Consider the following 27288-nt stretch of genomic DNA (forward strand, 5'->3'; position numbering starts at 1 on the left):
ATTGACCTCTTTTTCAGTTCACTCTTGGTGAGGAAACTTTGTAAATAAGCGCGCACCCTTACTCTGACGTAAATTAAACTGTGCACAAAAAGCACTGAGACCAGCTCCTCGAAGGGCCTGCGCTCCTAAGCACACCACCCCCTTCTCTCAGGCTGTTTGTTGCCATAGTGTTAACCAAAGGTGCGGAGCATCCCCACCCCACACACCTCCACCCAGGCTATACTGTGGCTGTGGTGTGTGCTCGCTGAACCCTGTCACCAGCATGTGCAGGAGTGGGATTTCAAATGTCAAACTTTGCAAATACTGTCCCACCTGCTCCTAGCATCGGCAGAGAAATGTAATTACAGAAGGGGAGAAATCTCAGAGTTACAGGTCTCAATTTTTGCTTAGGTCAAGTATCTGAGAGGACCTAAGGTACAGAAACAAGGCTTTCGGGCTAAAATCAGACCTTTCTAACTCACTATGTCTTACAGGTGATGTACACCTTTAGCTGGGCTTGGGTTGGGTGCTAATCATTAAAGCTACTGTATGATGCCAGAAATCCTGAGAAGGATACAGATGCAGGCTGACCCTGAGGCATTCTGGTGGCATGAGCTGTCGGGGTCCCTTGCTCTCTTTAAAAATACAGTATAGTGAAGTGTATTTGGCATTCCTTAAAGGTGATTTGATAGCCTTGGGGCTCCTATTCTTCCAGTGTAGAGGACAAATACCTCGTTTTAAAGTCAAGGGCGTCACTCAGATCCTTCAGCTGGTGAACCCCTGGAGACTGAAATCTTGGATCCACAGAGGTACAGCATAGGGCAGTGCTAGCTTCTCCCCAGCCGCTGACTATGTGCCTCCACCTTGTTCTTTAGGTGCCAGCACTGGGAGGATGGGAGCAGGGTAAGTCCAAATACCACCAGCCCCCAGAGCAGAATACCCACCAATGTCTAATGTGGCTGGAACCCCAGAGGTGAATTTATAGCTCAAGCTAATCTTATTTCGGGCAGGAACTGTCGTTTCCTGTATGTTTGTGCCAATGCCTAGCACAATAGGGATCTGACTTAGTTGACTTGTAGGCACACAATAGAACTGTTAAATAATAATAATCTCTAGTCTGATGCCAGTCATGTAGTGTTGTGTGTGTGTGTGTGTGTGTATTTACACTTCTTCACAACAAACTGTTGCTCTTCACTTCTGCTTAAACTTGTGTTGTCTCAGTCCTGTCACAGATCCTGGTGAAGAAGACAATGATGAGACGCGGCCATCTCAGTCCATCCCTCTGCAAAACTGCCTTCCAGCACCTGGCATCTGTGTCCTTGATAAACTCATCAAAACGTGCCCAGTCTGGCTTCAGCTGAGCATGAATCAGGACAGGGCTGGAGAGATACTCAGCAAAGAAACAGCAGGGGTAAGTCTACATTTGTCCAAAACAATTTCAGTTCAGACAACCATATTTCCTGCTCCTCAGGGGAGATGGATAGCTGTGATGTGTTTTGTTTTTTTCATGTGAAAACATTTAGCAGTTTTTGGTCTTTGTTTCCTTTGCCCATGGTTGTTGGCTAGTCTTATGTTCGTGGGATAGACATTTCCATTCTCTCTAGAGTGGTGGTGTATGTGAAAGAGAAGGCTTATACCTTTGATTTACTTAGCAGTTGGTGTCTGGGAACAGTTTTCCTATTTGTTTCATAGCCCTGCTTGTTGTGCTTTCAGATATCTCCATACACACTCTGTAGTCTGATGCAGTATTTTTCCAATATCTCTGACTTGTAGCTTCCTTAAAAAGTGAAATCTTAAAGGTGAACAACAACAAACGTGTGTTCATGGCCCTAGTTTGCTTCTTTGGGTGTCAATTTTGCTTGTTGATTTTTATACCTTAGGAAAACCAGCAAAATCAAGCCTTTTCTTCCTTGTAGGAGGACATGAGAACTAGTGACAGCTCTTTCAGCCCTTCATTGACAAGATATGGGGTTTGGTGCTTTAAGAAAGAAATCTTTTCTCCCAAGCGCATGTCAGGTGTTTGAGATAGAGAAGGGTTGACAAAAATAACAAACAAAACATGTAGTGTTCTTAAAAGTTTTGATACAGTTGCTCAGATTTCACATCCTTGGTACTGTGATGTCATTATAGTACCTCTCCGGTCATCCATAGATGACCCAAAGTAGACAAGAACGGAATTTCTAATGTAAACAAAGCAAGATATAAAATGCTTTTTGTATTGCTTAGTCTGTGGGGGGAAAGCTCTCAGGAATTCTTTATATGTCATAAAGAATTGGGAGGTGATTAGGAGGAAGTAGGGTGGATAAGCCCAATTTTTCCCTCTACTAAAAAGTGGCCTGCTCCCACTTCTCTTCATTCACTGGCTGGTGTTCTAAGGGAAGGTAACGATCCTGTGCAAACCAAAGAGACTAAAATAACTAAATGAAAACTGGAATGAGGCTAGGATTTGGGGTAGAGATGCTGCTGCAGGGAAACCTGAAGCACAGCCAAGCTGAAGGAGACATTTTAGGCTGAGTGTTATGGTTTCATTGTTCTTTGGCTTACCAATAAAGCCAAATCCCAGGAAGGGGTTAGGTGAGCACAGATGACACAGAGTGAGCCTGGGCCTGATGCCTGTACTCATATTTAGTTGTATATTGCCATCTGAATAGTGTCACTGAGCTCAGTGTGACTACTCAGTATAAGTAAGCATAGCAGAATTGGGCTTATTGGAGAAAGAGTCTGTTCGGTCTGATCGTGTCATGAGCCTTGAAATGTTGCTGAGTTGTTGAGGGTTTTTTTAAATTAAATTCTCATGCATGAGGAGGCCTGATCAAAAAATGTGGGCCTGGTGTTTGTGATAAGGGAGGTTTTTACAGTAAAGGCTATATCTGGGTTAGACTAAAGCCTGTGCAAGGCTCAGACTATCTCCCCAGATGAAGGGAGTAAGTCCCAGGGACACATGGTAGAAACTAGATGACTCAGACCCAGGTCTGCTGAGATACATATAAAGGGCAGCTTGAGTTGCAGGAAGCAGGCTAGCAAGTCTGGGAGCCAGTCGACTGGAGGAAAACATCGGCAGAAGGGAGTAGAGAGACTCTTCTTAGCTCCCAGGCAGGGGGCCTGAAGAGTAAGACCTGCAGGAGTCCCTGGCCCTGAGGAAAGGACCTGCTCTGTATGATGAACCTGTGTTTCATGGTTTTAATTTAGAGAGATAACATTGAACCCTGAAGAAAAGGTCTGGAAATCCTGATGCTGTTGGGTGGAGTGGGGTTAGCGCTGCAGCGCACTAGCTGGTGAGTTCTCCCTCAGGCTCACGTAGCCTCTCTGGACAGAGCATTAGAAAATGGCAGTCTGGCTAAGAGCTTGCCTCCCCTTTTCCTTCTTTAGTCTCTTGCTAGCAATAGAAGCCATAGTGAGCGTTTACACCAGTTCCTGTGGAAATGAAAAGACCACCCTTAGCTGAAGGAAAGGTGGGAATAGGCTGTGCGGACTGCAGAGTGCCCAGGCAATTCACATGCTCTCTTTGGGAGGGTGGCAGTGGATGTCGCTTTTTCGTTCTCTGAATCAGCGTTCAGGGACGAAATCCAGCTTGTGCCAAGTTAGAAACCAACGTCTCCTCTGCCATTTGCTGGTTCTCGCAATGGCATCCAGCTGCCACAACTTTAACATCTTTAAAGCTCTCCAAGACATCCAGGGATGGGCAGTATCTCTGAAGGACATTCAGGGGCAAATCCTGCTTCTGCTCCCCAACCCCACCTTTTCCACAGGCATGATCCCTCCCCCTCTGCAATAGGTAGCCAGGAGAGGAACCTGCACAGAGGTGTGCCTCCCAGGGGAGAACAGCTGGCCAGCAGCAGAGCGGAGCACGTGCTGATGCTGTATTCTGCAGAAGGGGGTGCAGTGGACATACACTAGTTTAATGTCAGAGAACTGGGGTGGCACATGCTCTGCCTGCTCCTGGAGCTCATTTTAGGATGGAGCAGCTCTCCAACACCCCAGAGGTACAATCTGGAAAGACTTATTTACATAATAGGCTCCCACCCTGCAAATTGGGAACAAGTTAACTGCAAGCTTAGGAAGCCTATGCAGCTAAGTACCCGTTTCAACAGACATGGCCCAAATTTAACCTTTGGAACCATGGCAACAAGCCTTCCTGATTAGAAAAGAGAACAGACCAGTTTCCAGATTTCACTTCTCACCTTAATCTGAATTTGAACCAAAATTGATCAAGTGTTAATCGATAACTCAGTGATCTCGGGGGTCAAACATACATTAATTCTCACAACAGCCCAGTGAAGTAGGTTAGAGTTATCAGCTTGGGGAGCTGAAGCAGGAAGAGATTAAATGATTTACCTCCCCCCACCCCTGTACATGGGAAGGTGCTGGATGCTCACAATTGTCTCTGACACCTGCCTGTCTGCCTAGCTAGCCACTTATATCCTGCTCACCACCATGGCATGGGGTCGGGCTGCCCTTTCAGTGAGTCTGAACCAGTGTAAATATGAAGTGCTGAAGGACTGAATTTCACATCAGAGAGCAGAAGACCTTACCAGGCTCTCTGTTGTATTGAGCTGAACGGAGAGCCACACACAATACGGCCGAGGACACTCATTCCCAGGGCCGGCGCAACCCATTAGGCGACCTAGGCAGTCGCCTAGGGCACTGCGATTTGGGGGGCAGTGATCGCGGCGGTATTTCCGCGGCTGGACCTTCCGCCGCCTCTGTGGGGGGGCGGCATTTCGGGGCGGCGGAAAAGCTGGCGGCGCTCCTGCTCACTCCCCATCTTAGCAAAACTGCTTCAAGCTGTGGTCAGAGTGGTTGTTTGAATGTGACGTGAGATGCTCCTAACCCTAGGACCTGAGGGTTTGTGCATTAGCAATGCTCCTAGCCCGCCGTGCTCAGGACCTACACTCAGTTCCCCCTTTGGCAGCACACCACATTGCCACTTGGCTTCTAGACAAGCTCCTCTCGGTTCCTCTTCCCGCGAAATCAAAGGTTTCCTGGTGTAGTTCCAGTGCACTGCAATTATTTAATCATTTTTCAGAATCACACTTCTCCTCTATAATGTTAATACCGTGGTTCTAGAATTAGCTAAATCTTTGAAATCACTTTTATAAATACCTTGACTCTCTCTTACCTAAAACTGCTTTTAGGAAGAGGTGACGACAAAGAGTCTTTGCCCCTAGGATTTCAAGCTACAAGCTAGATAAGTATTTGACATTGAAGTCTGATTAGAAACACACTGAGGAAAGCACACGGTGCTTACAATGCACAGAGAAGGGACTGACTCAGCCAGAAAGCCCTTTCTCTTCTTGATTAAACTTGCTCCTGTGCTAGTCCAACACACCCACTGCTTTGAGCCACTCCGGACCAAAAGTTAGTCATTTGCTATAAGATCAACTTATGGCTATTTTAATCCTTTTTGCTATAAAGGTCTAGGTGGCCCCTATTCTATACTCATGCTAGAAACTTGAGTGAGGATGTACTGGGGCAAATTCACCATCACTTAGGGCAGTTGCATCAGGGGTTGTCACTTGGCAAATTGTGTGAAGTTGTGCAGCTTTACCTTCAGGTTAAGTGGGATATCAGTGGTGCATTGGGATTCTGCTAGTCCTTACTGCAGGGCTGAATTTCACCCAGAGAAAATATCCCCTTAGTTATCTTTTTCATGAAAGGTTTGACATACTGGAGTGAAACTAGAATGAAATGTGTTAGATGTGAATTGAAAAAGACCTTTATCTGGTTACTGGAAAGAGTCTCATTCTCAGATGCCTAACATTAAGTTTACAAGCTCCTAATTCTTTTCCTCTGCTTTAGATATTCCTAGTTAGGAGAGATGGTAACATGAACAACATGGTGCTCTTGGTCCACTTCCCAGCCCAGAATGTGGCTTCTGATGTGCAGGAGTACAACATTAAAGAAGAAAAATCATGTAAGTTTTCTCAAGCCTTTTATCTCTTTCTCTGACCATCAGATGGGCTCTTCTTTTGACTGCAAAGTATGTACACAAATGTGCTTGCAATGAAGAAGATCCTGCCACAGTTGGAGGAATGGTAGATCTTGACTCCTCCAGGAAAATTTGTTCAGATTCATTGTGACCAATTGGCCCAATTCTCCACTGATCTGTACCTTGTGTCATCATTTGTACCTGTGCACAAAGGGTGGTGTAAAATGCTACCACGTTAGAAGGGTAGCATTTTATTCAGGCAAATGAGAATGGAAACATTTACAAAGGTGTGAGTAGTGATAGAATGTGCAAGGCAATGGAGAATCAATCTCTTCGATTAATTTAGTTTTTATTTCTGCTCTTGAATTAGCTGCCAACAGACTTTGATTTTTGCTAATTTATTCTTTATTCATTTCTTATTCAAACACTTTGTACAAATATTTTGACCTATTGGTTGTTCCTGAATTGTTTGTTTTGACTGTGTCTTCAGCTCTTCAGTATTCACAGTATATGATTGGTCCCCAAAAGAGCATAGTGTTGTTTCTGTTCCCTGATTGGATGACTGAACTTTTTATAAGCAAGAAAGGGGAAACCAAAGAGACTCCAAAAAGCACATGTCCGGTGCAGACTTTTGTGTGAGCAAAAAGTCACCAGAGCTTAATTTGTGCCTTGGCTCAGCCCCGGCACCTCTTTTCATGCTGGGCCGCAGTCCGGGCACCTCTTCTGTCAGTGGTGCAAGGCATGATCTTGCATGTACAGTGTGTGCAAGGTCACGCTATGCAGAGGATGCCAATTTGTAGAACAAAATGGCATCCTCCATGCAGTGTGACCTCACACGTATGGTGCATGCAAGGTCACACTGTGTGAAGGATGCCATTTTGTGTGCCCTGGCACATCCCTCTTTACAAATTAAGCACTGAAATTCACACCTGTATTGCAAGACATTTTTGCTTTCCAAAAGATGTTTGCAAATAATTTATTTGATAAGCTATTCACAGAAGAAGGGTCCATGAAAGAAAGTTCATATTTTTTTTTATTAAAATGATGAACATTCACACATTCGGTTCCACAGTGTAAGTCCTGTGGCCTCAAGCCTACATGAGAAGGGAGGTAACTAAGTGAGTGAGCTCTAGATGGCACCTACTGGAGAGCAAGGGGAGCTGACTCAGCGAGGCAGTACCTCATTTACATATTAACTATGGGTAGTTTGGGGATACTGGGGTATAATTTGACAAAGTTTTGTTCAAGGGGACAATATTTTTGAGATTATCCTGTTGGGAACTCACCAGGCAAAGCCTGGACAATGACTGGGCATGGGGTCACCCTGATGAAAACTGATGTTTGTCAAGGTGGGGTAAGAGGCCCTGGACAGACCCCGAGGGCAAGGAGAGAGAAATGGTGTATTGCTGGGATTCTCTGTTTGGGTGGTAGGAACTTGGATAAGTTTTTAAGACCCTTAATCCCCTTGTATTTAAAAATCTGAGCTAAGAGATGTTGTGGCCGAATGTAAGCCGAGCTCACCAGAAGTTCCAGTTTTCTAGCCAATGGCAAGCAGAAGTGAGAGACCAGCAGCAGTTTTAATCACCTGAGCCTCAGGCAGAGCAAAGCAGCAGTTGGACTCACCACAGGCCACAGCTTCTAACAGGAGAGGAGCAGACCGAGCAGCAGCATGAGAGCAGTTACATGCAGAGGAATTCAGAGCAATAGTCTATGTCAGCCTAGTGGACTCTGGCAAGGCTCCCCCAGTCCTAGCTGCTGAAATCAATATAGCAGGACAGGTGGCAGAGCCCCAGAGCGATCTACAAAACAGGGAGCCTGATTTTCCTGGACTCTTGGAACCACAAACTGTGAGTGAGGAAGTTGGGGACCTATGAACTGAGAGTGGGAGGCTGGGAGATAGAACAAACTGCATCGACCAGTCAGGGTCCAAGTGCCTGGGACTGGGACTTATGCCCCCTGAGGTAAATGGTGGTAGTAAATTGTAAATATTTGTCACCATTCAACCTGGCTTTTCCCTCCCCCTCCATACAGTTTGTTTGTTTAAACCTCTATGCTCGTGTCATGAGTACAAATTTGCCTAGCAAGTGTGCCCAGAGTGGTTCTAGGTTCCCAAGTTACGGGAGGGGTGGGCAGTACCGGATTTACCCTGGCGCCGGGCCCACACCCCAAAAGGGCCCGGCCTGCGCTTCTCTGCCCACCGCTCTCTCCTGCGGGGGCAGTGGGCCGAAGCTTGGTCCTGCCAGCTCCTGCTGCAGCAGGGCAGGCTCTGCTGGCAGCCAAGTTCCCCGCTCCCCTGCCTCTTCCCTGGAGCGTGCTGCACTCCTGCCCCTCCCCCTCCCAGCGCTTCCCCTGACACCGAACAGCTGTTCGCCCACGTGAGGGAGGGGGAGGAGGCGGAGAAGAGGCGGGGGTGAGGCCTTGGGGAAGAGAGTGGAATCAGGGCATAGCCCCTCCCGTCCCCTGCTGTGAGCCGCTCAGGGCAGGAGGCTGGGAGCACCCAGCCTTCTGCCCTGACTCCTGCACCCCCACACACACCCCAATGACCCCAGCCCTGACTCCTGCATCCCCCCACACATCCCCACCTCCATCCTGAGCACCAAACGGAGCTCCTGCACCCCCTCCCACATTCCCACCTGCACCCCTCACACCAAATGGGAGCTGCCCCAGGTAAGCGTTCCACACCCCAATCTCCTGCCCCAACCCTGAGCCCCCTCCCTAACCCTACCATCTGGTCAGACCCTGCACTCCAATCCCCAGCCTGTTCCTACACCCTAATTCCCTCCCAGACCTTGCACCCCCACCCTCAGCTCAGTGCAGAGAGAGACGAAGAGAATGGGCTAGAACCAGGGAGGAGGTAGGTACCTGTTTTATGTTTACCCCCTCCCTTGCTCCAGGGACCAACCCTAGCTCCCGCCCTGCTGTGCTTTTGCCCCCGGCCCTTGCCTTGCTCCTGTCAGCAGGGACTAATCCTCCCCCCCATGCCCCACTGTGCTTATCTTGCCCTGGCCCCTGCCTCGCTCCAGCTGGGGACCAATCCTTCCCCCACACAATGCCCCTCTGTCAGGATAGATAAAAATCAATGACTTTTTAAAAAAAATTAAAAAATCGGATTTTTTTTAAAATTTAAATTGGATTTACTAAAGATAAAGATAGTTTTAATTAAGATACATTATATCTCATCATGGAATAGGGATTATACATTCTAATTCTATATATGAGAAAATATATTCATGTAATGTTTAAGAAAAGTTTTGTGAATGAGTTCTAATAGGTCATGGATTAGGGACCCAATCTTATGGAATTCCACAGGCTTCTGTATAGATTATTTAGGTTCATCTTTCTATCTACCCAATGGGACTCAGTGCTCAGTCTAGAAGATACCATCAGAGATGCTTAGTTTTGCAGTTCTCAAACTGTGGATTTGTGTCTCCAGAGGTAACATGCTTGTTAACAGCAAAAATGTTTTTAAATAAATAAATAATATATAGAGGTGAGAAATAACAGACCTCAACTCTGTTGTCCCTCTGCAAATTTGTGTACACAGAGTCAATCCCTTACCTTTCTCTAAAAGTGAAAAGTTTCAAAAAGTTCAATGACTAGAAGATTGTTGGGGACAGAATAGATCTGGACAAGGAGAAGAAGTCTGGAGATAAATGTGAGAAGCGAGGGACATAAGCATTTTTGTTAAAATATTATGTTTGCTGTGAAGAAAAAAATCCAGAATACTTAACAATGTTGTTTTAGTAAAATAAAACAATTTAAATGTCTGTCCGGTGATGCTCTCCTCCTAATACAGCCTGGCGAGAAAATCCTCCAAATATTAATGATTAACCTGTTGAATTGGAGATAGTTCACCTCCCAATGACTTCATAAATATCTGCTTCAATTATCTTTGGTAAATGAAATAACCAAACAATCATTCATTTTCTGATATAACTGTAAAACTAACCTGAAAAGTTTTCAAAATAAATCTCTTTAAAAATGTAGAGTGTGTACCTTCTAAAAATGAAACCTACATCTATCTCTGAGTTGTGAAGAATATGTATTAAGGTTATAACAACCAACAAGAATGCACTTTTATGTAGAAATCCATGATTAAATCGAGTCTTCCTAACTACGGTAGTGATTTAAATCAAATCCACCCTGCCCGCGGTGCTCTTGCCCCTGGCCCCTTCATTCCCCAGGGGGCCCACAAATATGTTTGGCGCCGGGCCCACAAAAAGTTAATCCGGCCGGGGGGGTGGGGAGGTCTGTAAAATAAATACGTGGCCCTTGCTGCTGCTGAGGGGTTGAAGCAGTATACCCAGCCCTGCTACATAGCCAGCCAAAATGGGGATTACATTTTACTCTTGGATACATCCTGAAATGCTTGATATTAATTTCTATAACCAGCATCACAATCTGTTTCTTTTCCCTCACAGCTACTGGGTTTATTTTTGTATCATATATTTGTTTGACTGTCTGAATTATCAAACAGCAAGGGCAAGGGAATATTCCTCGATTAATGGAATCATAGAATTTAAGGCTAGACGGGACCTTTAGATCATCTAGTCTGATTTCCTGTATATCACAGGCCAGAGAATTTCATTGTTAGTCCTGTATTGAACCCAGTAACTTGGTTTTGATAATGTTTATCTTCCCCAAAGGCATCCAGTCTTGAATATGTGTGTGCATAATGGTATATCATGGCACAGAGTGTGTGAAATCACCTTGAACAATTTAAGAATTCTTAAACTATCTATAATAACATCTATGCATTATTCATAAAGAAAATAATATGAGAACTTTAAGGAATAACTGCAGGATCTGAAGAGAAAAGATCTGTTCTTTATTGTAAGTTAACATATCATTTAGATTTTTCTTGGCGCGCTATTGTTTTTTGATACTACCAGTTATTCTTTGGAGCTGTTAGCAAGTTCCATTCTTGAACGTTGGCCTTATCACAACATCAGATCCAGATGCTGCACTTGTTCAGCTTGTACTCTGCATTATAAAATCTCTGGTTCCTGTGAATAAAGGTAAAATGAAATACTCTTATTAAAAATCACTATATAATGCCTTAGCTATATTTTAATTTGCTATCTTAGTGCACTATCAATAGAACTATGGGCCCCATTCTTAGCTGGCTTAATTCACTGTCACTCCATTGGTTACATTGATTTATTCCAGCTGAGGATCTGGCCCCAGGAATGGTAAGAAAATGAAGGATTTAGGGTAGCGTTTCTCCAAATTACCACCTCCCAGTTTATAATTCATGTATAACACATGTATAGTCTGAGGCCCAAACAGAAATAAGCTTCCTGTCATTTACAGCAAAAATAAATAAATAAATGCACACCATACTTATAGAAGTGGCACAATTCATGAAGCGGTAGAATTGAAATTTAGTTCCCATTCTGGAGTATGAGAAATGGCACCACTTAGTCATGCAGAAGTCAGATTCCTATCATGGTTCTTCACATTATTTTTAGCCCTGAATTCTGTCAGTCATGTGTCCTAGATACCTTGTCAGTTCTTCATACTTAGCAAGTTTGACAGCAACAGACTAGAGCAAGCTCTAAGGGTCATGCTTTTGGCTTCTTCTTCATTTAGGGTAAGTTGCCCACCTTGTTGAATCTAGAGGAATACAAATTAATTCTTATTAATACAAGCTAAAGGATTGTATCCTTTGTACGATGCTACATGAGAAGACAGGAGAATTGGAAAAACCTAATACATCTGCTCTGATTTATGTCTTTTTGGACAACAGTATCTCCTTCTTGGAGGTTTTATTCTTTGAAAGATATTTATTTTAGCAAAGAATCTCATGTTGTCAGAAGACTTTTAGTGGATTAAATACAGTTGCTGGGGTTTTGTGATTAGTATTGTGATAATTCATATTCTCTTTTACTTTTCTAAAGTGCATTTCTTTTTTCCTTGGAACTCTGTAAGCAATGTAAGCATTAGGGTTGGGACATTTGCTGACGTCAGTGCTGAATGACCACAGACAAAAGAAATTGCCTTGCTTGGGAATGTGCATTGAAGATGCAAAGTGCAGAGTACTCTTATTATTATAATATACCAACTGAATCCTGGCACAATCTGCCAGATCTATAGTTAGAGCTGCTCTACAAGGAACTGCCATACAAGCTGAAACCTGGACGGGGGTGTCATGCTGCCTGGAGTGGATCACAACTGTGAGTGCCAGCCTCAGGGCAGACTGCCAATAAGCAGGGCAGACATCCCAAACTGGTGGTGTGTTCTGTGATTAGATTTCACCAACCCAGTAACAAGTGTGAACTCCTGAAGCACTGTAACAGTCTTACCATAGAGTCACAAACAGTCCTCTTGGGCATTCCAGTCTGTCTTGGCACCCAGGCAAGCTGGACTTAGTGCTGGTTGGTTGCCATAAACCAAAGATCACAAAAGATTCAGGTTCCTGACAGTCCCAAGACACCAGTCACTTACCCCGCATCAATTTGTATTTCAGATCTCATACCAAAGACAATGCTTGTAGCCAATCCTATAGTAAGCTAACTAAGGATTTATTAACTAGGAAAAGGAAATGAGAGAATTATTTACAGGTTAAAGCAGACAATATATATACTTTTAAAAGATGACAGCATTGTAGTAGTCTGTCAATTCTGAATGTCTTTTAGGGCTAAACCAGGTTGACCCTGGGGATCTCTTCTTCAGTTTCTTAGCTCCAGCCCTGTGAGCATCCAAACAGCAAAAAGAGAGGAAAATTTTCTTGTGCCCCTGTTTTAGTCCCTTGTTCCAGCATTCAAGCTGATGGATGGACTTTTTTGCAAGTAGCATCTTCATGGGTGTGAGAGGGCCATTAACCAAGTCTTTGTATTGTGATATTCCACAATGGCCCATTTAGTTTTTGATAGTCCTCCCTGAATGGCAGCGGACCATTCCTCCTGTCTGGGTTCACGGGTTCAGAGCAGGCATTTTTACAATTATAAAGCAATACTTACAAATCACCTTATAGCATGGGATACAGACATTACAAGTGAAATGAATGCATGTAGCAACTTACAAGCTTTCCATAGAGTCTAAACATTAAACGCATTCTTCTAACACCTATCTTGAACAATATGAATGTCCAGGTGAGCTGGTCTAGTTTCCAGCTATGAATTTGTCAGTGCTAAGCTGACACCTACTGCCTTGGCAAGAACTGGCATGTGGTCTGCCAGCATCACAGGGGGTTTCCATCCTTTGACTTTGAAAAGTACCTTTCTAGTTCCTCTGAGCGTCCTAAATTGAGGCCTCGTTTAGCCGCCCCCCACCTCCCCACTGCACATCACAAATCCTTGAGTTAATCATGGTGACTCCTAGCTGCTCTTTGGATCTACAGTCATAATGAAATAAAGGAAAGTGATATTTGGATAATTGTGTACCAACAACACTCCCAGGATCTTCCCACTCCTCAGTCTTGTGTAGAATTAGAGTTTCATAGCATATTCTTGAATGCCATCTATGGCCCTTTATCTATTAACATCTATAAATCTTCTTTATGATTATAAAAGTGAGAGAGGGAGATGTCTTTTATAGAGCACTCCTTGAGCACCATATATGTTACGTTTCCTGCTTAATACTGAGAAATTATGTGACTTATTCAATATTTTCATTCCTAAAATCCAGTTTCATAAAATGTCTGATTCAAGCTTAGTTTCTTTCTGTAGTTCTGCAAATACATGTGAATTTTTAATGTGTACCATATAACAATTGTGTTTTCCCCTTCCTCTTGACAAAAGAGAGGATGTGAGTCCTTTCCAAATGCGCAGAGCAAGGGGTGAATAAGAGAAGTAACCCACCTCACCTACAGAATAAGGAAGAACAGATCATTTTTGATAAAACCATTAGAGAATTAAGCTGGCAAATAAACCAGTGCTGATGGGGATTTTAGAGTATGAGACATCTAAATATGGCAAGTTAAAGTACTATGAGCATCAGGGCTTCAGCATGGGTACTGATTTATTTGTCTAGGTTCCTAGGCCTCATTCTGCAACCCTGACTCATGTAATTAATCCCATTGACTTCTAGACTGCTCATAGGACTGAGGGTTGCAGGTTTGGCCATGAGTTCTTGAGACTGACTTTAAATAGGTGCTGGGTTGGTTATTTTTTTTTTTTTTTTTTTAAGCCTTTAACTGAGTTGGCCCTGGATGTATTGCGAACTCCTTACTGAGTCTTGTCTTCAAAGGTATCTGCACTCTGGCACCATCCGCTCTAGGGACCTCACATTCGGGTGTTTAGAGTGACAGGTGCTGGAGTCTTTGTGGTGGTGTCCCCTAGGCTGTGAAAATCACTCTCCCCTTGAAATCTAGATCAGCAGCTTCCGCCTCACACATGAAATCTTTCTCTTCCTAAGGTGTTTTCTTTAGCACCTTCTCCTCCACTCAGACAGATGCACCTAAATCTCCCATTATTTGTATTTGAATCCTCCCTGGTTGTGTTTATTTTCTGTATTTTTGAGACTGGTCTTTTACTTTATTGCTATAATGTGTAGTTCACGTTGCTCTGATGAGGATGTTCTCTACAGTGTCCCAAGTACCTTGAGGAGGACAGTGCTTTACAAACAACACTGAGCCCTCTCACTCCCTACTGCAATAACCCCCTTGGGAAAGAGGGTACAGAGTAGGGAATCTCCACTAGGTTGTTTTAATTTTCTTGATGGAGGTTTGTGTCCTGTCATTCTGTTGGGAGGCAGGGTTTGCCCCTCTCTGGAACAGACCACAGGGCCAACCCACAAATCCTGGCAAGTGATCACCTGGAGACAAAGATCTTCTCCACAGAGTCCCTGTACCTTTGATCAGGTTCTGTACCCAGGTATTTCCTCTCCTGCCCCCAACTTTGCTCACTGGCAGAGTCCCAGCAGCTGATCACTGACCCTGGATGCCCCCTTTAAAAGAGAATCCCCAGACAGAGAGGTAGGGCCTAGTGGAAAGATAACCCAGCCTAAAATGTGTATTCAACTCATAAAATCACACCGAAGAGCTCCAAACACATAATGCAGATGGCCCATTGGATGTGGTCTGAACAAGAACTCTGGCCCTGATCATGTAATACTTACTCACCTAAGCAACCCCCTGGAAGTCACATACATGAATAAAACCCAACCATCCTCCTTCCAAAGGACATGTAACGTGGTGGTTGGGCTGTTATAAAGAGGATGGTGATCAATTGTTCTGTATGTCCACTGAGGGTAGAACAAGAAGTAATGGGCTTAATCTACAGCAACGGAGATTTAGGTCAAATATTCGGAAAAAGTTTGTAACTATAAGGATAGTTAAGTACTGGCGTAGCTATCGACATCAGTGAGTTTACTCTAAAGGTATATTTGGCCCACTAATTTACTGTGTGTAAGACTGAGTTAGGACTTCAGCAATGGGGGCTTTTTTAATTACTGCTCTGGTAAGAGAAATTCTGAGGTTTAAGCCAAAATAATGCCTGATGTAACTCCATTGACTTCAGTGAGATTACACCTGGGTTGAATTTGAGCATAATTGAAATTCTTAAACAAATTTAACAAAAACAAACAACGTTGATATTATAAATGGAAATAAGATATCCCGGATTATCCAAACGTGGTATTATTTGTAATGAGACACAATGCTGTAGGTTATGGTGCACGGTACCTTGGCTTATAGTATGCTGTGTGTATCCATATAATAGGTTATGCTAGTACCTTGGCTTATAGACAGCAATTGTACTTCAGTGCACACAAAACAGTTCTGCAGCAAAGCCGAAAAGGATACATAATACACCTTGATAGGAAAGGAGCTGAAAATTACTGCCCTCAGAAGAAATTTAGGAGCAGTCACTGAATATTCTCCCAAAACTTGCAGAGATAATAGCAAAGATGTTGACAAAGCAATCCAGTATCAAAGCACAGGTCCTGGTCAGACCAATTAGAGTTTTGTATCCAGCACTGCTCACCTTATTTGGCCTATCATAGAGATGGGCCCCATTGATGAAGTTAAGAGCTAGATCCAGATTCCAACTTCTCCAGAAGTCGAGGAGAAGGATGGGATTTCATCCAGAAGGATGGGATTTCAGAGCTCAAACTTTGGACCACTCCACTCTGGACCCATCTCTAGTTTAGGCTCATGTACTTGTTCCCACCAGCAGATGGGTATTACTACTAAAAGCAGCTGTGAAAGCAAGCAGCACTGATGAGTCAAAACAACAATTCACGTAGCCGAAGGAGCTCCTGGAATAAGGAAGTTCAGAAGGGTGGGGATCAGTTAGGCAAAAGGAAGAGACAAAGAACAGTGGAGCAGGGAAGCTGGTCCAACAGCTGAGCTTCTGCAACTGATTTCCTTAGCTGCACTGTTTCAAGCGGATATGCTTTCTACTGCATCACAGTCAGCTAACTTAAACCAACTACCAAGTTGTTTCAGCTGTTTCCTGACTCCTCCTTTCTAAGCACCAATGAAAAGAAAACGCTGTGATTATGGACTGCTGTCATTTGAACTGAGTGATATGAGGGAAGTTTAAGATGAACTAATGGTGGCTGTGCATGTACTGTGAGGTGCTCTGTAGCAATGGCTCTCAACCTTTCCAGACGACTGTACCCCTTTCAGGAGTCTGATTTGTCTTGCGTACCCCCAAGTTACACCTCACTTAAAACCTACTTGCTCACAAAACCAGACATAACAATACAAAAGTGTCACAGCGCACTATTACTGAAAATTGCTTACTTTCTCATTTTTGCCATATACTTATAAAATACATCAACTGGAATATAAATATTGTACTTACATTTCAGAGTATAGTATATAGAGCAGTATAAACAAGTCATTGTCTGTATGAAATTTTAGTTTAGAAACTTCACTAGTGCTTTTTGTGTAGGCTGTTGTAAAATTAAGCAAATATCTAGATGAGTTGATGTACCCCCTGGAAGACCCATGCATACCCCAGGGTACACATAGCCTGGTTGAGAACCACTGCTCTGTAGTGTGTAAGTAACATTGGCCAACAGCTAGCAGTTTTAATAAAAGTTTGCATATTTTACACCCAGACGTGCAATAGGGTGGGATAGACACACCTGAGGGGGAGAGGGGGTTCTGTATATTGCCTGTAAGCTCAGATATAAGTAAAAACAACAGCTATGATCATATCCCCTAATCAGTGAGAGGTGAAGGCCCTGTGCATACAGTCACATCCCAGCCACATGGATATGGGGCTCAACTGCCTCAGAGGCTGAGTCTCCATTTCCCCCACCCTTGCACAGGGTGTGCCAGGGTCCATAATGGGCACTGAGCAGGGCAGGGGAAGAGAGAGCAGACTGAATATGAATTAAAATAAATAATATGTACTTTGTTAGATGTTCTGCATTGGCTCAAATTTCCACAAGCCACGTCTAGTGGAATTGTCTGCTGTACTTTGTTTGCACCAGTAGAAAAACTAAATGTCACCATGGTAATCAATGGCAGATCCCTCTGATTTTGTTTACCTTTTTTTCTAGTGCATATAGTGTTGTTAGGGTTGCCAGGCATCCGGTTTTCGACTGGAATGCCTGGCACCGCTGACCAGGCCGTTAAAAGTCCGATCGGCAATGCAGCAGGGGCCTGGGGCTAAGGCAGGCTCCCTGTCTCCCCTGGCTCTGTGCAGCTCCCGGAAGCAGCCACCAGGTCCCCGCAGTTCCTAGATGCATGGGCGGCTAGGGAGGCTCTGCGTGCTGCCCTGACCCCAAGGGCCGGCTCCACAGCTCCCACTGGCTGAAAACCGTGACTGATGGGAGCTGCGGGGGCAGCGCCTGCAAGCGTGAGGTCAGTGCACAGAGCCTCCCTGGCCGCCCATGCGCCTAGGGGCTGCAGGGACTTGTGGCCACTTCCTGGGAGCTGTGGTAAGTGCTGCTGGGAGCCTGCATCCCAAACCCTCTCCTGCAGCCTGACCCTCTGCCCCAGCCTGTAGTCCCCTCCCACACCCAAACTCCTGCCGGGAGTCTGCACCCTGCAAGCCCCATCCCAACACCCCAACCCTCTCTCCCAGCCCGGAGCCCCCTTCTGCATGCCAAGCCCCTCATCCCTGGCCCCACCACAGAGCCTGCATCCCCAGCCAGAGTCCTCACATACACACCTGCACCCCACCCCCCTGCTCCAGCCCAGAGTCCTCTCTCACACCCTGAACCCCTCATTTCTGGCCCCATCTGAAGCCTGCACCCCCAGCCCAGATCCCCCACACTCCAACGCCCTGCCCCAGCCCAGAGTCCTCTCTTGGACCCCAAACTCCTCAACCCTGGCCCCACCTCAGAGCCTGCACCCCCAGCCGGAGCCTTCACACCCCTCCTGCACCCCAACCCCCTGCCCTAGCCCAATGAAAGTGAGTGAGGGTGGGGGAGAGCGAACGATGGAGGGAGGGGGGATGGAGCAAGCAGGGGCGGGGCCTCAGAGAAGAGATGGGACAGGGGTGGGGCCTCAGGGAAGGAGCAGGGCAGGAGTGTTTGGTTTTGTGCGATTAGAAAGTTGGCAACCCTAAGAGTTATTCTGGCATCTATAGCAGCCCTGGAGACTGACCTCCTCACACTCTGAAAAAGATAGGCCTCTGGTAAGAGTGAAGGAATACTTCAGTATCCATGGTCCATTCACCCCTTAGGGCTTGTCCACATAGTGTATTAGCCTGCACCACAGGGGTGTAAATTCTAGTGTGCACTAGCATGTTGTGCATTAACTGGCCCATGTGGGCCCTGCAGGCATGCACTACAAGTTCCCTAGAGTGCATTATTGTAATCCTGTTTCACACAGTACTAATTTAATCACTGAGTGGCCACTTGAGCTGATGATCTTTGTAATGTGAATATTTATCTAGCAGGATTGCCAAATCTTGCAATTTTATCATGCGTCTTGTGATGTCTTTTTCTTAAAGCACCAGCTGATGGAATCAATAAATTACATGAAATCTTAGCTTTAATTTTTTTTAAAATAAGTAAGTCCCTAACCCTCAGGTTAGGGTTGCCAGCTGTCCGGTTTTCGACCGGAATGCCCGGTCAAAAAGGGACTCTGGTGGCTCCAGTCAGCACTGCTGACCGCACCATTAAAAGTCTGGTCGGCGGCGCAGGGGGGCTAAGGCAGGTTCCCTGCCTGCCCTGGCTCCGCGTAGCTCCCAGAAGCAGCCGGCATGTCCCTGCAGCCCCTAGGTGCAGGGATGGCCAGGGAGGTTCCGCACGCCCTGAGTACTGGCTCCACAGCTCCCAGTGGCCAGGAACCCCAGGGACATGTTGGCCACTTCCGGGAGCCACCTAAGGTAAGCACTGCTCAGAGCCCACATCCCCTCCTGCACCCCAAACCTCTCATCCCTGGCCCTACCCCAGAGCCTGTAGCCCTAGTCGGAGTCTTCACCCTCCTGAGGTCCCTTCCAACCCTCTGATTCTATGAACAGGAGGGATTGAGAAAACCCCTCCCCTGAGTAGCCAATATCCAGTGGTTAGAACACTATGTAGCAGACATGGGTTTAAATCCCTGCCCCAGAGTGGGGATTGAAACCTGGGTCTCCCACATCCCAGGGAAGTGCCCTGGATATAAGGAGGGCACGTCCTCAGTTTTGTGAATGCCACCTAGGTCTCCTTGTGAATTTAGCCCAAAAAATCAGAATGTTTTGTTCAACCCCCAAATCGTTTTTTGGAATTGCCGGCAAACCGAAAATCAATTATTTGCCCAGTGCCAGTGAAGACAAGTGTAAAACCTGTATCTGGCTGTTAATGTACTGTAATAAACCTGCTGCTTATTCCGGGGTACATGCCATAGAATATATTAAATGGAAAAATTCAGGTGATTCTGGGAGGAAAGAGGGTATGTCTACACTAGAAGTGCTACTGCAGCACAGTGGCAGCTATGCTGCTGAAACATACACACTTGTTACAATGACAGAAGGGGTTATTCCATCTCTGTAGTAAAGCCAACCCCCTCAAGAAGTGTTAGCTTGGCTGATGGAAGAATTCTTATGTCGACCTAGTGGTGTCTATACCGAGGCTTAGGCCATTTTAACTGTTTCTCAGGGATATGCATTTTTCACACCCCTGAATGATGTAGGTATGTCAACTTAAGTTTTAGGTGTAGACCAGACCTTTGTTCAGTAGCCACCCAGTAGGGAGATCTGTGATGCTTAGTGAACTGGAAAGGGAAGTGACACCTAGAGGCTGGAGGGGATCAGACACACAGAGAGAGGCAGAGGGCAGTGAGTGAAGGTCGCAGAAAGCCTGAGGGCTGGGCCATGGAAAGGCCTAAAGCTTAGCAGGATTTAAAAAAAAAAAAAAAAAAAAAAAAAGGATTAGCCATTGATATGAATAAGAACACCTACATCTTCACTAATGTCAAGATAGAAATTTACAAGGGATATTTATCCTATGTCAGATTATAAGCAGATGCCAACTGCCTAACTGGAGCTAGGTAGAAATTCCCCAATGATAAGGTTATCCCATTAAGGGGTTTCCTGCACTGTGCTCTGAAATACTGGTACTGGCCACTGTTGGAGACAAGAGGTTGGATTAAGTGGAACACAAGTCTGATCTGGCAAGTCCTGTGTTGCTAAAAGTGCTCCTCATTATCAGGAACAAGTGAGCTACACATATACTGCTTCCTGGGACGAAGCGCTCAATTGTCTGAAGGGAGGGAGTGTGATCTAGGGGACAGAGTAGGTGATTGAGGCTATGTCTACACTTATAGTGGTGTAGAGAGTACATATACTGTATGAATAGCAGTGTAGACGGTGGGCACTGCTTAGGAGAGTAAAGACATACCAGAACCTTAGGGTGTGTACATGCCTAAGCAGTGCCTCCCCAAGCTACAGTGCTATTTTTAGCTGGCAAAGTCTCCAGCAGTGGAGAAAGGCTCTGGCAGGGAAGACAGCAGGGAAAGGCTCCAACAGCTCCCTACTGCAGGAGCCTTTCCCCTCTGCCTCCCCCCTGCCGGAGTATACTGCCACATATAACAACCCACCATAGTGTGAACACAGCCGGCCTTTCGCTGTGATGTGTAGCTACACATACCCTATATGCTGCTGCCAGTGTCAACAAGCCTGAGAGACTATGTCTCTGACTCTGCCATGGGATTGGTGTGGGCAAGCCACTTAACCTCTTTGTCTCATTTTCTCCATCTGTAATAAAAATGCTTACTAGCTCCAGGGGTGTTGCCAGGCTAAGTTATTGTTGTCAAACTTTGAGGGCCTCACATGTAGGGTGTTTTATAAGTGGATAGTATTATTTTCTGTCCCATAAGCCATGTTTAAGTGACACTGGAAGCAGACCACTTTTCAGTTGACGTGTAGTTTGGTACCATAGACTGATTTCCACCTTTCGTCAGACTGGTTGTGGTGAGGATAGGTTCTCTGCAATTCCCACATCCCCAACGCTGGAAATTCTGGTAATTTTAAGGGGTTCCCATTCAGAAGATTCAGCTGAGCTGTGTGCATCGACTGGAAGCTTAGGCAACAATGGCAACAAACAGCTGAGTGGGATATTGTTAAAAATAATAGCAGGAAGCAGAAGTCTCTTGAAGCTCTCCTTCAGGTTCACCAGTACTATTCTGTATAGTACGAAAATGCACGGGGAGCATAAACTCTCACCATCTATACTTGAACCGTGTTTAACATCTCTTTAATGTGCTTCCCATTTTAAACCTGAAACCCTTGTGCATACATTTTTCCTGAGGTGACAATCTGTCGCTTTCTATGTGGCTTCTATGTAAACATACTATTGCTTATCAATGGCTGTTTTTCTTTTCTGTCAACTGGATTTCTCTTTGAAAAATTAAAAAAAAAAAGATTTTCCTGATTTTTACACTAGGCTTTAAACCAATACGATTGTGGGAAACACCTGCTGGAAAGATGGTCACACTGCTTTGTTCTTTAATCCCCACTCTGGCTTTTTTTGCTTGATTTTCATTCGCAGGAAGAATGATGCAAAATCTCTGTTTAATCATTATAGGCAAGGCATGATGTTCTAGGGTAATGCTGCCTTACACTGATCTGCAAACTGCCTTAACCATAACCCACAGGATTCAGTGTTTCTAACACTGCTACTTTTAATCAGCACCCCAAATCAGTGCCCTTGTTTTAGTGACTGAACAAGAACATATTATATATAATACTTTGCACTTGTACAGTGCTTGCTCTTAGGATTTCAAAGAGCTTAACAAATATTAATGAATTAAGACTCACACAAGTCTACACTAGGTACTTACATTGCATGAAGTATAACGAGGAAACTGAGGCACATAGAATTTAAGTGATTTGCCCAAGATGTTGGTGACTGAGCTGGGAATAGAACTTAGAATTTCTGATTCCCATTCCAGTACCTTAACGTCAAGAATTTCTTTCATGCTGTGAGGCAGGATGCTGTGAGGGTGGCCCTTTAAGCTAGAAACATTACTCTTTTGATTGACTCCTCTACCCATCTTCACCCTTTCAAAGCAGATTCTCCCCTCCCATATACTGTTGGAAAGTTTGGCTTTTCACTTGAGTGGCTTCATTCAACCCACCCTTCAATATACCAAATTGCTTCCTTCAAAATCTCACTGAAATTTTCCCTTTTCTATTTAGCTTATGATTGATTCTCTCTGTAAAGTGTTTCATGGCGCTGTGTGTTAGAACCAGAGAATTAGGGCTGGTCTACACTGGGAGGGGGGGGGGGGGGCGATTGATCTAAGATACGCAACTTCAGCTACGCTGTCGAAGTATCTTAGATCGAATTACCTGGGGTCCACACGGCACGGGATCGATGGCTGCGGCTCCCCCGTCAACTGCGCTACCGCCGCTCGCTCTGGTGGAGTTCCAGAGTCAACGGTGAGCGTGTTCGGGGATCGATACATCGCGTCTTAACACGACGCGATATATCAATCCCGGATAAATCGATTGCTACCCGCCGATACGGCGGGTAGTGAAGACGTACCCTTAAATTGTTCACAAAGTGAGAGAGAAAAACTGGTGTTTAGTAAATTTAAAAAAAAAAATTGGAAACTGCAAATTCCATACATTTTTATTCTGTGTTAACTATACAGCATAAGAACTAAGGGTCAAAGTTTAAACAGTTGGCTCCCTTCTTGTACCAACAGACAGTAGTTAGGTCATTTTAAATGTCAGCAGCCTTGTCCACACTGGACAGGGTTTGCTGGTATAGCTATAGCAATATAGCAATACTGACAACCTTCCTAGTGAAGACTCAGCTAATACTGAACAAACAGCTGGGCTGGATTTAACCAGCTCCCTAAGGATTCCCTGGTAATCCTTGTATGGTGTAATTAGTGTAATGGCTCTGTGCCACACCCTCCCAGGGAGCAAGGTGTCCATAAACCCAGCGATTCCCTGACTGCCAGAATGGCCCTTGGAGAGGATATAATTTAGAGTGACCCTGATGCTCTTTTAGATTATGCCAGGGACCGGACCAGACTGTGGCCAGCCCCAAGATCAGAAGTTTAGAGTCACTTATGTCTACACCTCTGCTGCACTAAGGGCTTCTCTCCACAGCAAATCAGGGTGTGAACGTACAACAATCGCCTCACTACGCACTAACTGGCTGTGTGGACCCTGCTAGCATGCACACAAAGCAGTGCACTACAGTTTGAAATGGGAGTACATCAAAACGCACTAGGGAACTTTCAGTGGATGGTAGCAGGGTCCACGTAGCATGTTAGTGCATGGCAGGCTAGTGCGCTGTAGATTAACACCTAATACCATACACTGACTCCCTGTGAAGACAAGCCCTGACTGTATCTTGTCCATAGCTGAAGATCCAGGGTGAAATCCAGGCCCCAGTTGAAGTCAATGGCTAAAGTCCCATTGACTTCAGTAGGGTCAGGATTTCACCCTTAGCCTGTTTCTTTTCCGCAGCTCCCCCAAGATGAATCTATAAAGGTGAGCCGTGGTAGAATTTCAGATTAAATATGTTAAGCATACAGCTTGGGGTTTTTTGAATGATTTTTGCTGTATCCTAAAACCTAAGAACATCTCCCCAGAAATTCAGGGAGTGGAAAATGAGTTTTGAGATCTGTGTTACAATTTGGACATCTCTAATTTATAAGAGAAATGATCATCCCAAATGCATTCAGTGCATTGAAACATTGCATCCATGGTGCCTTTTGCAATCCTGGTAACCGTGAACCTCCACGGAGGGTGAAGACACCTGAATCCGATCTCGCTTACACAGGTTTAACACCAATCTAACTAATTGGGTGAAATCCTGGCACCCATGAAACCAATAGCAAAACTCCCATTGATTTCAATGGGCCCAGGATTTCACCCATTACTTTCAGTGGAATTATTCTTGATTTACACTAGTGCACATAAAAGGAGAATGAAGCCCAAGTAGTTCAATGAAAAAATGGCGTACTGTGTAGGTGTTCCATTGTTTTACAGAATAACAACACGCAAGGACAGGCGGGGAGCAGCTAGCTTGAATGTCACTTGACATCAGAGAATCCCAAAATGGAAATTTTACCTTCTATTCAACATTAGCCAAAGCATTTCAAATCTGCATAACCCTGCATGCACTGTAATATACTGCTATTCATAGTGGAGAGGAAAAGGAAGATTCATTCTAAATACTTTTAGTAGGTGATGCTATGGTAAAAGTGGCAATATTTCTCTACTGCTGGGCTGTTATAAATATGTTGGTGCTCCAGGTGTCACTTTGCTATTATGGAAGGAAATTCTGAATCAGACAATCAAACAAAAGATTGCCATCTAAGGCCTAGTCTTCACTTACCGGCTGGTCCGGAGGCACGCCATCGATGTTCTGGGATCGATTTATCGCGTCTGGTTAAGACGCGATAAATCGATCCCGGATCGATCCCGGAAGTGCTCACAGTCGGCGCCGGTACTCCAGCTCGCCGAGAGGAGTACGCGGCGTCGACGGGGGGAGACTTCCGGCCGCGTCTGGACCGCGGTAAGTCCGGAGTAAGGTACTTCGAATTCAGCTACGTTATTAACGTAGCTGAATTTGCGTACCTTACTCCGAAGTCCGGACTAAGTGTGGACCAGCCCTAAGACTGTTCTAAAACTGATTAGGCTGCCCTGTCTGAACTGTATTCAATGCGTTATGTATCCAAATTGCACTGAATTATATGAATCAAAAGCTCACTATTAAGCCTCTAAAATTCAATAATCTGGGTGCATTGACATCCTATAATAATCTATTTTAAATTATCACTAAATGCTATGGGTCCTGTGTAGTATGTTAGAATTCACCCTTTCTCTCTCTCTCTCTCTCTCACACACAAACACACACACACACACACACACACACACACACACAGAGTATTTGTAAGATTGTAGCATTAATCTATGTATAGTGGGGATGCTGAGTGCCAGTGAACCCCCTGTAAACCCTGTGTATGATGGAAACCACTTCAAGCCAGGGGGTGCAGCTGCACTCCGGCCCCCCTAGTTCCAGCACCTATGCAGTTGCCGTAGCATTTACTGGTAGCCCAAGATGGATATAAATATATATAGTTGATACATAGGTTTTGGCCATTATTGTTTGTATTGTTACATGGTAATGGCCAAAACCTCTGCAATGACGTAAGTATTTTGCACTATTACTGCAAAACACTCTAGTATATATTTCTATGATGGAAGAAGCCTTAAAGAATCTTTGCAACAAAAATTTATACTCTCTTTAATCATTAAAAACAAATCTCTCCCATTGTAAAATACACAGAGAAAGGCATATACAGAAAGGGAGAAATATACTGACACACTACGGTTGCCAACTTTGTAATCACACAAAACTGAACACCCTTGCTCCGCCCCGTCCTGCCCCTTCCCTGAGGCCCTGCCCTCACTTGCTCCATCCCCCCTCCCTCTGTCACTCATTCTCCCCCCACCCTCACTCACTTTCACTGGGATGGGGCAGGGAGTTGGGGTGCGGGAGAAGGGGTGTGGGCTCCAGGAGGGAGTTTGAGTGTGGGAGGGGGCTCAGGGCTGGGGCAGGGAGTTAGGGTGCGGGAGGGGGTGTGGGGTGCAGTGTCCAGGAGGGGGTTCTGACCTGGGACAGGGGGGTGGGGCATGGGAGGGGGTTTGGGATGCAGGCCCCAGCCAGGCGGCACTTACCTCAAGTGGCTTCTGATCTGCAGCACAGTGGGGCTAAGGCAGGCTCCCCGTTTGCCCTGGCTCCGCGCAGCTCCTGGAAGCAGCCGTCATGTCCAGCTCCTAGGCGCAGGGGTGGCCAGTTGGCTCTGCATGATACGTGCTGCCTGTGCCCGCAGGTGGCGCTTGGGGCAGAGCTTCCCTGATTGTCCCTCCACCTAGGGGCTGCAGGGACATGCCGGCCACTAGGAGGAGCCATGTGGAGCCAGGGCAGGCAGAGAGCCTGCCTTAACCCCGCTGCACCGCCGACTGTACTTTTAACGGCCCAGTCAGCAATCCTGACCAGAGCCAACAGGGTCCATTTTTGACCAGGTGTTCCCATCGAAAACCAGACTCCTGGCAACCTTATGAGACACACATACAGCAGAAAAATAATTATTTGCATTTTTAACTTCAAAATGCTTTTCCCATCCGGACAAACACACATGTAGATGTGGGGAGAGAAACATGCAAATGAGAACAGCCACATATATGTTCCAAAACTTCAATCTGTCAGTGACAGATTTAACTAGAACAAAGTGTGTTTGGCTGTGATCTATTTTTTCATCCCACTGTTTCTATTATCATCATAGTACATCGACTTCCTCTAAATTAACTAATATTAAGTTATGCTGGGTCATCAGCTCTCTTCTGCTTCCCTGAAAAATCTTTTTGCAATATGCCATCTGAAGCCAGTTCTCTGCCATTTGTACTAATCCAAATGATGGCTAGGAAACCACTTACCCTCAGATGAGTGAGCGTCAAACCCATCCAACTTTTTCCCCACAGGGCTCAGTGAGAGCAGTCGCTGAATACTTTTCTTTTTTCTCATCAGTACTGTACCTGGAAGGATCTGTTCTAGTGTTTGAGGACATCTTCAAACTGGTAGCATTCTACTGTGTCAGTAGGTAAGTTGGACTCCTTGAGTTCATAGAGGGATTGGTTCATGCATGGCTAGGGGTACCACCATGGCCTGAACTTGTTTTTGCTCTTGTGGTGGTGGTTCTATATTTGACGTGAGGGCTTGCATAGAACAGAAGGAAGGACAGCTTGGTCTATAAATGCAAGTTTCCTGTGTGAACTAATGTCATATTTAAGAGCATGCAAAGTAACCAATTCTTTAAATGATCTTTCTGCTTTCCTTATGTGCACAGCTTCAATTGCAGAGCAGGGGGAAGGTTTTGTTATCAGGGTAACTCCATTGACTTCAGTGATTCACACCGGTAGCACAAAGAGCAATATTTGGCCTGAGAAATGCAAACGTTGTTCTTTTGTTCTTCCTCCTTTTAAAAGAGGAAGATGGGATGACGGGGTGAGAATATTGTCATTGAG

At 45.2% G+C, this 27288-nt stretch overlaps 1 protein-coding gene across 3 annotated transcripts in view; it reads left to right on the forward strand.

Annotated features, from left to right (window-relative positions):
- RIN3 (Ras and Rab interactor 3) overlaps positions 1-27288 on the forward strand; it is a 105747-nt gene that overhangs the window by 33407 nt on the left and 45052 nt on the right. The window contains exons 2-4 of one of the 3 annotated variants that reach the window (XM_054027788.1): positions 1201-1390; positions 5779-5893; positions 26792-26864. In XM_054027788.1, the coding sequence (XP_053883763.1) occupies positions 1201-1390; positions 5779-5893; positions 26792-26864 (378 nt within the window). Of the gene's footprint in view, positions 1-1200; positions 1391-5778; positions 5894-8381; positions 8576-9267; positions 9344-26791; positions 26865-27288 lie in introns of those variants that run through there. The other 2 variants (XM_054027790.1, XM_054027789.1) reach the window with 2 other exon arrangements.

This window comes from Malaclemys terrapin, chromosome 4, assembly GCF_027887155.1.
Source record: "Malaclemys terrapin pileata isolate rMalTer1 chromosome 4, rMalTer1.hap1, whole genome shotgun sequence".
Taxonomy (NCBI): Eukaryota; Metazoa; Chordata; order Testudines; family Emydidae; genus Malaclemys; species Malaclemys terrapin.